The sequence below is a fragment of the Ursus arctos genome, unplaced genomic scaffold (assembly GCF_023065955.2).
Source record: "Ursus arctos isolate Adak ecotype North America unplaced genomic scaffold, UrsArc2.0 scaffold_23, whole genome shotgun sequence".
In the NCBI taxonomy this organism is placed as follows: domain Eukaryota; kingdom Metazoa; phylum Chordata; class Mammalia; order Carnivora; family Ursidae; genus Ursus; species Ursus arctos.
In genome coordinates, this window is record NW_026622908.1 from 18,463,951 (window position 1) to 18,475,988 (window position 12,038).

Below are 12,038 nucleotides of genomic sequence, written 5' to 3' on the forward strand. Positions count from 1 at the left end.
GTACCTCAGTCTCGTCTGAGGAGCTCTAAAAATACAAATTGCTGGGCTCTACCTCAGGAAGGAGAATCAAGAGTCTCTGGGGGTATGGCTTCAAAAATCTCTATTTCTTCAGAGTTGGTCAGGTGATTCCGATGCGTAGCAAGATTTGAGAAACCCTAATCTAAGCAAGATATTTTATGTGCACTTCCAGTGTAAAATGAGAGGGAAATGAGTTACCTAAGGCTGATGGAATGTTCAGAGTAGCTGAATCTGCATGAAGGGTAACACGGTGACCTTCCCCCAAATCCTTCTGTGTCCCACAGACACACGCGCAGCCCCAGCCACATAAACATACGCACATCTACCAAAGCCCTACTTCCATTGATCTTGCCTAAGGAAATCTGCCCCACGGTGAAAACAACAAGCAAGCATCGTTCTTTCCAGCAGTTCCAGAATCTGGGCCATGTTCGAAATGCAGCAGTAAGCTTTCTTTCCACCCTTATCCTTTTTACTGAACACACCCAAGTCTGCACCACGATTTCTTAGTGCTGAGCTTAAAACACGAAGCGGAAGATTGTTCCACTGAGCACTTACCAAGGTGCCCCGTATAGCCTGAATCCCTTCACTGTTACCTCCGAGTCTTGTAAGTAAATACTGTTTGTCAGGAGGGACTGAACGTTGTCAAAGTCCTCTGGTTTCAATTTGGACACAGAGGGGAAACGGTAGTAGTCCTGTTTAACAAGGTCTGCCATGAATTCCTTATCAAACGTCAGTTCATGATTCCCAGCAATCACTATTTTATATTCATATGGCAGGTTTCCTGAAATAAGAAAAAAAAGTACCAATTAGCACGTTCATTTCCCATCACAAAGTACAACAGCCGAGACTGTGTGATTAGCAGACAGTATACCCAAATGAAATAGCTCACACATTCCTTTATATTTCCATGGGAACCAAAATTTATGACTACGCCTTTATGCTAGCAAAAAATGACAATAAACAGGAGAGAGGAAGCTGCTAAGAAGCTTAAAAGCTACTAAGAAGACACTCAGCTTTCTAGTTTCATCTCGCTCTTCGGTGTGCCATAGATCCTACACTGTGATGAATTGTACTTTATAATTATCCAGCAAAAAGCACTTTAATCACGATCCTTAAAAAAGGTCTGGACTTGGTTTGGCCCTCAAAAAATAAGCCAACCAACGGTTCTCAACAACCCAAATGTGCACTTGATTTTCAGTATATCCTTCAAAAGTGTATTTGCAGTCTATCATACGAAAGACACGGCAGAGACTATGGACTCTGAGAAACAAACTGAGGGCTTCAGAGGGGAGGGGGGTGGGGGAATGGGACAGACTGGTGATGGGTAGTAAGGAGGGCATGTATTGCATGGTGCACTGGGTGTTATACGCTACTAATGAATCATCGAACTTTACATCAAAAACCAGGGATGTACTGTATGGTGACTAACAGAATATAATAAAGAAATAGGATTATAAAAAAAAAAAAAAAGACACGGCATAGCCAAGCATTCCACAATGTACGTAAATGAAAGGAACTACATAGTACAATTTCATACTGTAAGCTAAAATTTACCTTGTGGCTTGTGAATAAAAAGAACGTTAATAATAGCGCCCTGATTAGAAGGCTAACTTTCCTCCCATTGGGATGGGAGAAGAAACTGTAAAGCTTAACCCCCTTTTAATATTTATGGTATGGAAATGTGAGTTCTCGGTGTGTGCTTTTTATGCAAAAGTTTCCCGATCAAAATGAGATAATTCTGGGAAGAAGAATGAAAGCTATAAAGGAAAACCCAAACACCAGACTTCTGCATAGATTTATAATGTTTGAATAAAGTACGGATCATACATATTAATAACTCACCGTGATGCTATAAGAACCAAAATCCAAAGGGAGATAGTGCCGGGCAGCTGTCCCCATCCTGAAATTAATGCCCTTTTCTCTTCTTTGTCATTACCCATCCCTCAAGCCTCACTGCAGAGCTGCTGCTCGTTTTATTTCATTTTATTTTAGGGGAGAAAAGGGTGGGGCAATGGTGCCTATAATTCCAGCTTCCTGAGACTCCTGGGTCCAATGCAAAATTAATGTTTCCTGCTATTCCAGGAAGAATGAAAGTTACCACTAGCAGGAAATTGGATACACTTGTTGTAGGAATTGGTCCTTACCAGCAAGCCAGAGTCAATGATTTAATTAATGAAGCTTAGTGGGGAGGAAAATTATATTTTGGGGGGGGCAAGTTTTGCCATAGGTACTTGGACTTCAGCAATGCAGAATGCAGAGACTGCTGTGAAGTCCTCAATCTCAGCAGCGCACTGCAAACATATTTGCTAATATTGATTTTTTTTTTTAAATTTTAGAGAAAGCACATGTCAGTGGGGGTGGGGGAAAGGCGCAGAGGGAGAGGGATAGAGAATCTTGGGCAGGCTCCATGCTCAGCATGGAGCCCAATGCGGGGCTCGATCTCACGACTCTGAGATCATGACCCGAGCCAAAATCAAGAGCCAGACGCTTAACCAACTGAGCCACCCAGGTGCCCCTGAAATGATTTTTAAGATTACCAGAATATGCTTTGTAATGCTATTTTCTTTAGCTTTCAATTTTTAGGTTTCTATCAGTAATGAAACTGCATATATAGCACATGGTTTAATAGGGAGGCTTAAGAGAGATGAAAGCAGTCAGAAAATAACACCGCAGAAAGCAGAAACTGCAAACATCGAGGCCAAACGTCAATGGATATCCTTGAGTACTAGTGCACAGCGCTGTGTGACATGCCTTTGATTTCGGCTGTGTGTAAGGCTGTGCTGAAGAGCTCACAGAAAATAGGAAGCCTCTCTCAAATGTATGTTTTTGCAAGTTTATAATGTGCACTAGCATAAGGCAATAAAGAGTGTGACGCATGTTGCAAGCTACTTGGACAGAATGATGATATTTTGCACAATTCCCTGCACTTAAAACACAGTGGAGAGATGTATTAACAGGCCGTAAATCCCCGACACGGTGCACACTGGAAATTTGTGAGATGCCCCACGACTCTAACCTCATGGCTCCGTGACCCCCTCTGGCCTGATACTGCACCCCCAGACCTGTGCCCCAAAGCCAGAATGGACTGAAACATTTTTCTTGACAATAATCCGTTTCAAGGCAGGTCGGACCTGCATGACTCTTTCAGCAACTCTATTTGTACCAGTCACGCTATAGCTGCCCAGCTCCGTTTTAATCATTCATGATGATGGACTCACTGTAAGCCTTTCTTTATGCGCCACTGCTCTTACAAGAGGGCTTGGCTTCTCGCTTTTTCCATTTTTGAGTTTTGGTTCAGGAACGGCATGGGTGAGACTGAGAAACAAGGCAAAGGAAGTATATTTTCCCCCTTTGAACCATTTTTTTTTTTTTTTTTTTTTTTAGAGAAAGTGAAACTACTGCAAAGTAAATCTTCAGGAAGACAGGCCTCTTCGGTGTCTTTTAAATCAAATTTTGGAGACTCAGCATAAAGAAGGAGCCACCAAAATGGAGTGCCGCAGAAACAGTGATGATATTTACACACTGCCAACAAACTCATGCCTTCCTGAGAATCCAACTAGTTTCCAACTTCCACCCTCTGCTACCTATGTTAGGAGATTGTCTGACATATATATATTACATATCTAGGTGTAATTTTATATATACAATTTTATATATAATTTTTTCTGAACTGACCTTTCATCTATAATCTGCCAACCTTTGTTTTATATGAAAAGTGTAAGCAGGGCCACTGACAAATCTGTTACTTGACGGTATTTTTTTTTTCCTGAGACTAGATTAATTTGGAAGGCTCTGCAGTCAAGCTCCAAACTTCTTGATATTCAAATAGCATCATTTAAAAATTGTCAGACAAAGAGGTGCCTGCCTTGATCCATTTTATTCAGATCAGGCCATTGAAGTTGACCTGCCTGAATAAAAAACCCGAGGCTGTATACAGTTATTCTAACATGGAAAAATTTTTGCTTTGAATGACCTAAAGAACTCTAACTAAGCATTCCATCTTTCCCAAGACATGCTATATGTTTTACGAGCGATATACAAGATTATGTTAAGTGGAATGGAGATAAACTTTTGACAAAACGTCAAGTAGTTCTGTATGTTTTTAAAATGCATATTTGGAAAAATACAATATGACAGTACAAATAATGATATATGGCTTCATTTTTCATTTCTGTTTTTCATCTCTACTTTCGTTTTTCTATTTTTACATATAAAATAAGAGGTGATTTAAAGAAAACTATTGAGCAAATAATAATACAGATAATTCACAAGTATGGCAAAGTGATGACTATAGCAAGTCAACGAATGATATGTGGGAAATTAGCCCATCTTCTCATGTTTCTAATAATTGGCCTCTTGATCTCATTCTTCCCACTTTCACGGGCACTTTAATTTTCCAGACATCTATCTTTGATATTTTGGGTCTCTCTCTATTTAATCCTCCTTCTTAGTGAATATTTATTTATCAAACCCAAGAAAACAAAAACAAGCAGCCGTTGACACACATACACACACAAACACACACACCCCTCCCATACAATCCTAAACCATGCTTATTTTTGAGATGCTTCTTCATTTCACATCTAAACTTTGGGAAAGTAGATTCCAGAAGCTCACAGCTGGTAGGCCAAATACAGCCCACAGATGTATTACAGTTGGCCCTCAATGCTGTTTTGTGTTTTGTTTTGTCTTGTTTTTTAATTGAACTGACATTTAGAAATCAGGAGATGTCATGCAAAAAATTCTGATTTTCTAGCTACTTTTGGAAAATCAGAAGACCAGTCAATACTGACCTTCATCCAGTCGGCCACAGATATTTCCACTCCTTATGACTTCTCATACCTGGCCTACTTACCACCTTTGTGTTGCCTGATGGTCCCCTCTGTTATTAGAATTAGCAACTTAGACACACGTGGTTACTGAGAACTTACCCCCATGCAATCTGGCTTGTGTTTCTATTCTCTTCCCAAAGCTTTCCCAGAATGTCCATAATAACTTCCTAATAGCCAAAGCTCAGACATTTTCTCACTTCTGATCTCCACGGATCATACCGCAGTGCCATCCCAGTCCCTCCAAGTCTCTATCCCCATGACACTGGGTGCTGCACTCCCCGGGTCTCCTCCTCCCTCTGTCGCATTTCCTTTCCTTCCTCTTCTTCCTCAGTCCCCTTTGCCTCCTGTCTCATTCTCCATTGACTCATTACATTCTCCCTCTTTGTCTTTACTTCTATGGATATTAGTTAATATTACCTTAGTGTACGTCTCACACTTCTATTCTCTGTGATTCAATTTTAAACTATTACAATTTAAACGATGGAAGCAGCATAAGGTTAAGAGCAGGGACTCTGCTGCAGGCTTCACCACACATTGGCTGCATGACCTTGGACAGAGTCCTTATGTTCTCTCAAGTGTGTTAGCAAAATGAGGATAATAATTGCACCCACCTCCAAACCTGTGCTCAAGATAAAATGAGATAAAGTTTCTAAAGCACATGCATGGTATGGAGTGAAAAATCAGTGCATGTTAATTATTTGTTTACTCCATTTTTCTTAGTTTTGCTTTTTGCATGTGACTTGCCTCCTCCCTAGACTGTGAAGTCCTCGAAGGCATGGATCATGGCTTGTGGCTTCGTATTTGACCCCAAGTACCTGGTTCCACCCCTTCCAAATGGCAGGCACATGATTACCATTTGCTGAATAAGTGGAAGAATGAATGAACTTTTGCAAGATTTGCCAGGAGCTTTCTTAGGAGAATTACAGGTACTGAGCTTGTCATCGTGGGGTATGACAGTTTAACCACTGTCACACTGTCCTCCAGAGACACATGGTTAGTCAGAATTTACCCAGGTTAAGCCTCTCGAAGAGTCCCATTCTCTGCCCCCAAATTCAGTCTAGCCAAAAAATCTCTCACAAACCATTTTTTAACTGGACTTTCCTCAAATCTAAATGGGGAAAATAATAGCACCACCCCCAAGGATTGGTATACATTCAAGAAGATGCCGCTTGTAAAGAACTTGCACGGCGTCTAACACTTCACGATGACTCGACAGACATTAGCTGTGATGCAATGATTGTTATAATGATTACCCTTTCCAGGTGCCAGCCAAGAAAATACGCGTTGATCCACAAACTGGATCACTCCCTGGTCACTATGGCACAAGGTCACTACTCCCAAGGAAAAACATCTGAGATGGAAAAGAGAACTTCGATTTTCCAGAGGCAGAAGCTGGCATGGTCTAATGTGTCCTTCAAGTTAACAAACGTATTATTAGAGTCATGAAGGCGTCTGGATCTAGAGGGCATGGCTGGTGGGCCAACTGCTTTTGTCAAGATGATTCGAACCTTGCAACCTGCACGCTGATTGCTTTTGTCAAGATGATCCGAACCTTGCAAAATGTGTCTCCTGAACACACCACTTCTTTCCTCCTACTGCTATTCAGTTACCCATCACTTCTAATATTTACCGACTGCCAAAAAATGTGCCAAGATCAGCCTCTCATTCACAAATGAATAGTATAAACCATGATCAATCACATCTCTCGAGAGGGCCGACTCACCTGGAATGTCCCTAACATTTTCCTAGAATCAGGTACTATATGTGATCTCTATATACTCATGGAAGAGTATAGAGAGAGAAATAGAAAGTCTAGAAAAGTTTAAGATCTTCAGTTATGCACATGTCTGATAAACCCACAACAACGTTAGGCAGACAGAGTGAATTGTGTCAAGGTCAGCCTCCCTTCCGTACCAAACTCTGGACATTTAGTGTGTGACTTCAAGCGGCTCCCACGAATCACAACACATGACCCCAGCAGGATCTTCAGAGACAGCCTCATCTGGTGATTTGAAAGTGTGTTCCGTGAGCCTCCCCAGGTCTGGAGCAGGGTGATATGAGGAAAGAGACTGGGCAAAGGCGAGAGACCCATTCCCGTGTTCACCACAGCTGCACTGCTTTCCTTAACTTTACAATTTGGGGAAAGATTTTGTGTGAAGACTTAGCCCTGGCTTAAAAATATTCAACAGAAAAACCTCTGGTTTATCCAATTCCATTTTCCTGATGAAGAAACAGAGTGCCAGACAGGTGCTGCCATTTGCTAAGCAAAATCACGGGCCACGTTGGAAGCACAAATAGGGTAATGGATAGCTCTTCTGCCTCCCACACTAGGTTTCTTTCCGGTGATCCCCAATTTTTAAGAGTCTTACGAAGTTTGGCTCAAGATCTCCCTCTTACGTGAGTCCTCCTCATTCCATTCGTCCATCTGTGGCGATCCTTTTCCCTAGCTCTAGCCAGTGGTGGCCCTTTCTGCTTGTATCACAAAATAGAACTGGCTACGTCATGGATTTCTCCTCCAGGGGTCACGAAGCAGTTTCAGCTTCACACTATGACAACACACATCCTGGCTCAGTTACGGCATTCCCCAAATGCTACTGCAGTTGTGGGTGTAATTTCTTACCCACCAGCTCTCAGAAGAATGTGGGAGCCTACCCAAGGAAGAGAAGGTCATGGCCTTGGGAAGGAGAAGGAAAAAAGCTTCTGTGCCCAACTTTACTCAGGGTCCCAGAATTTAAAAACATGTTGGCTATATTATAGGAACGAAGAGGAGACTTTGACAGGGGAATAGTAGTCTAAGATAATAAACCCAAATGCCTACAGAGACCAGAAAGCTAAAGCAAAAATGTAAATTGGACTAGGTGAAAGTAACAGAGGGTGGTGAGGACCAGCACATTTGTGTATCACCATTTAAAAATAAATGTATATAAGCACTGCTCTCACCAAACAAGATTCCTTGAAACTTGCCCCCCCCAAGTAAAAGTTAATGTCCCTCAAAGTAAGTATCATACAACTGTGACCTATTTTTCTGCCACAAATCATTATAAAATGTATTCCTCTAGAAAATATAGGTTCCACTCAAATAAAAATCCAAAGTGAATTCCAGAATAGTCACTTTTCCTGGGAATCTGCGCACCACCTGCGAGAAGATGACCCCTGCCCTATATTCTCCATTCCTCATGAATGGTGAGTATGGGAAATAGGGGTAACCAAAATGGCCACTAGGTCATGGCTAATGCCAAATACTGCCTTCCCTATGCCCCATTTTTTATCAGGGATCTGATGAGCAAGGCTAACTGACTGCTGTATCCTATTTATTTCTGCTAAAACCAAGGGAAACAAAAACCCAGAGTACAATAGTAGCTCTTTGTGAAGAAGAGGATCCCAAGGCAAACATGGTTTGCCAGGTTTCATGGGTAAAAGAAAAGCTAATTATATAAAAGTGACAAATTTCAAGATCTCCAATTTCTCTACCCACTCCCCTCTATACCCTTAAATTATACTTTGAAAATATATAAAGAAACCAAAAATGTGTGGCATGACGCTCATATTAAATAAAGTTCATTATGCAGCCAGAAGAAAACACAGAGATGCTGAGACAAGAGGAGAACCTGCTATAGCTTCCAGCTACCCAGGAAAATCAAACTCACAAAGCACGAGCTTCAGTCCTATTTTCCCTTGCCAGTATGTTAGAAACAAAGCTAATTTACGGAATTAAAAAAGAATAAAACAGATATATAGCCAGACCTATTATCATGGGACTGTTTCTAAACAAAAGAGATACATTACAATTCAATCACATTTCTGAAACCTTCAGCCTGCATGGGGCAGGGCCAGGGGCCTGTTTTAAAACACTGCTCCCTAATGCCAGTGTATAAAAGGACTTTGTTATACCCCCAAGGTGGATAAAAGGCAACAACTTTTTTCTGTTTAAAATTATTATTGTATTTTTAATATCATGACTCCAGCAGAGAGGGAAAATGTTCAAACTCTTGAAGTCTCTATTCCACGGAGAACTAAGAGTAACTTGGGCTTGAAAACTGTTCAAGCAGAAAATTTTGCAGGAGGATGAAAGAAACAAATAATAATACCAGTGGCTAGAAGGACAGAAGAACTACGAGGCTCTGGGATGGACTAAGGAGAGGTGTCATTGACAGTCCTTTCCTGGATTACGGGGGGCTGACAGCTGAGCGGGGCTGAGTTGAGCCTAGAGGCAGGGAGAAGACTGTCAGTTACAAGAGCGCAGAGCCCACCTTTCCCCACTGTTCTCCCAGCATCTAGAAAAATGCTTGGCATTTAGATGGTGCCCACTGCCTACTTGTTAAATGAATGAATGGACCTCTGGCAATCCCTCTCGGCTCCACGGTTTGCACTCACTGCCTGAGCTGCAAAGCCACCAGAAACATTCAGTCAGGGCAAGCTCCGTCTCTGACCTCAGTCTGTCCCCCGTCAGGCTCCATTAATTTTCACAAGTCCTGGCAGCTCTAACGTTAATACTCACACTTGCTGATGGAGCCACACAGCGGGTTCAGACTGCTACCTTCTCCTCTGAAACTCATGCATTAGGGTTTCTTCCATGCTTGCAATGGGAAACCAAGTCTAAGAAATATTAAACACAGAAAACTATATTACAATAATATCAGGGCTGAGCCGGAAACCCAGGAGAATGTAAGGAATGCTGAGTGAAAGCCCGGTGGTCCAACTGCAGGAATTAGGGCTAGTGTAAAAAGCCACAGCTGAAACTCTCCCTCCTCTTCTTCAGCCTCCTCCAGAAAGAGTCCCAAGGTACCAGAAGATGCTGTAAGCCTTAGTGCATACAAAGGAGACAAAGTCCATCCCCCGCCCAGGAAAGCAGACCCCTTCTGGACCTGAATGGTCACCAATATATGGCACTGAGAAGCATAAACCATGAGCAAGCAGGCTGAGCACCCATACTTACTAAAGACATAAAAACAGCTCAGAGATTTGATTGTGGCTCAGCAGCAACGTGTTTGCATGCGTTTCCTATCTCAACCATCAGCTTAATCCACCATAATTTTTTGTGATTTAAACCCACATTCAGGCACACACACTCATTCGCCCTCACACGTGTTAAAAGACAACTACAATCTCATAAAAACAAATGACAGTATCCTCTTTGTCTCCCAACTGAGTATCTCTAAGTTGGCACCCAGACCAACATGGCACGTTCAAGGTTCATGAAGATGTGGTGGTGAAGTGTGCACAAATCCAGCTCCAATTATATGTGAGTATTACCATCTAGCGGGACAGCTGGAGTCACGGGGAGCTTCTTCACTTTATTTTATCCAATCTCTCACTGATGAATGCAGGCCTTAGCTTGTTGAGAAAGATTTATACCCCATACAACAAATTCCATCTGAACACTCAGAATATCTCCTTTAAGACCCTTTCATCTACCCCTCAAGCTTCAGAAAACTGGATCCAAATCAGGGTTCCACTGGACAGTCACAAGAAAACTGGTCAAGACACTGTCAATCTCATCTCAAACAGCTGTGTGCATGTTTCTAGCATTCAAATGTCCTGGAAGGTAGGGATCTACAGCATGATGGAAAGATCATGAGCTGTGGAGTCAGACCGATTTGGGACCATGTTTCCAGTTCTGTCACTTATTATCTCTGAAACTCACACTCAAAACATGCTCTTTTTTTTTTTTTTTTAAGATTTTATTTATTTATTTGACAGAGATAGAGACAGCCAGCTAGAGAGGGAACACAAGCAGGGGGAGTGGGAGAGGAAGAAGCAGACTCCTAGCGGAGGAGCCTGATGTGGGGCTCGATCCCAGAACGCTGGGATCACGCCCTGAGCCGAAAGCAGACACTTAACGACTGAGCCACTCAGGCGCCCCTCAAAACGTGCTCTTTATCCTCCATATTACTCCTCAGAAAAATGAGGATAACTGTACAACCTACATGACCCAGCAGATGTGCAGACCGAGTGAGATAAGGAAAGGACCTAATACGAACCTGACACACAAACGATAATTATTATCGTCATCATTTCACCCTGTCTTCTGTTGGGCATTGTAACCTCATTCAGGATAAGGGGACCATCTCCTACTTCTTACCACCTTAAAAGAGTATTCCATAAATATCTTCAATAAACTAGTAGTGTTGACTGACAAAATCTACGGTGAGCTGAAGAATATTGTTGTTTTTTCCCCCACAAAGCCTTTAAAAACCAACTGAGAAAAGGTGCTCCTCCCAGCATTAATTGTAAAAGAGTGGCAATTATTCTATTGAATAGTTAGAAGATCAAATGCAAACCCTATGTTTACATTTTCAGACATAAATGTGATGAAAATCAAATTAACACTGGCATAAAGACCATATTCTTTAGAAGAACACTTTTAGAGAATTTTAGATTCCCTCTCCACTGTAACCCTTCAAATAGTAACAAAAAAAAAATCTTTTTTCTAATAAATACTATTATTTTTGCCTGTTAAAGTAATGTTTGGCCAGATGCATGTAGGATTTCAGTGTGCAGTGATTCCAGGGGCAGGTCCACAGAAGCCAGAACAGAGGGTTGACAGTGGAAATAAAATCTCTGCCTTAACAGCGCCACTGGGGCTAGATGAAAATGGTCTTCTAGAACTTGATTAAAACTAAATTGAAAAAGAACATATTTGGCTAATATTACATTAGACTAAAATATAGAAATGAACCCTAATACTCTTGAAATCTAATAAGAAAAAGCCATCTCAATTTCCAAACTTTCAAAAGCATCTTCTTTAAATGCATCACAGATCAATTTACATGGTACTTTTGCCAATAAGCAAAACCAAATCACAGGTTCCAATTGGCTTATATTGGAAAGTATGAGAGCAAATGCTAGAAAATGCAATTACTGCAAACAAACTCCATTTTCTCTCCTCTGAAGGGAATTTCAGAGAATATTTTATTGCCATCAAATAATATTTCTGAAGGCATCAATACACAATTCTATTTTCTTTTCCGAGTCCCTTCTCACTGGATAATCTAATCCACTCTACAGAATAACTTGAAATTTAGAGAAGAGCCCACGAAAGGGGATATTACCTTGCACACACATCCTATGTCAATTTTAATAATTTGCAATCTGGACAGGACGCTGCACAAAGCAAAATTTAAGATCCAATAAAATTGACTTTTCCTATTTTATAATTCAAAGTTTTAATGAAGCATTTCAAGGATA

At 41.3% G+C, this 12,038-nt stretch overlaps 1 protein-coding gene across 2 annotated transcripts in view; it reads right to left on the reverse strand.

The window, feature by feature from the left end:
• MPPED2 (metallophosphoesterase domain containing 2) overlaps positions 1–12,038 on the reverse strand; it is a 173,396-nt gene that overhangs the window by 88,954 nt on the left and 72,404 nt on the right. For both annotated transcript variants that reach the window (XM_026512191.4, XM_057317482.1), the window contains exon 4: positions 574–799. In XM_026512191.4, the coding sequence (XP_026367976.1) occupies positions 574–799 (226 nt within the window). The remainder of the gene's footprint in view (positions 1–573; positions 800–12,038) is intronic.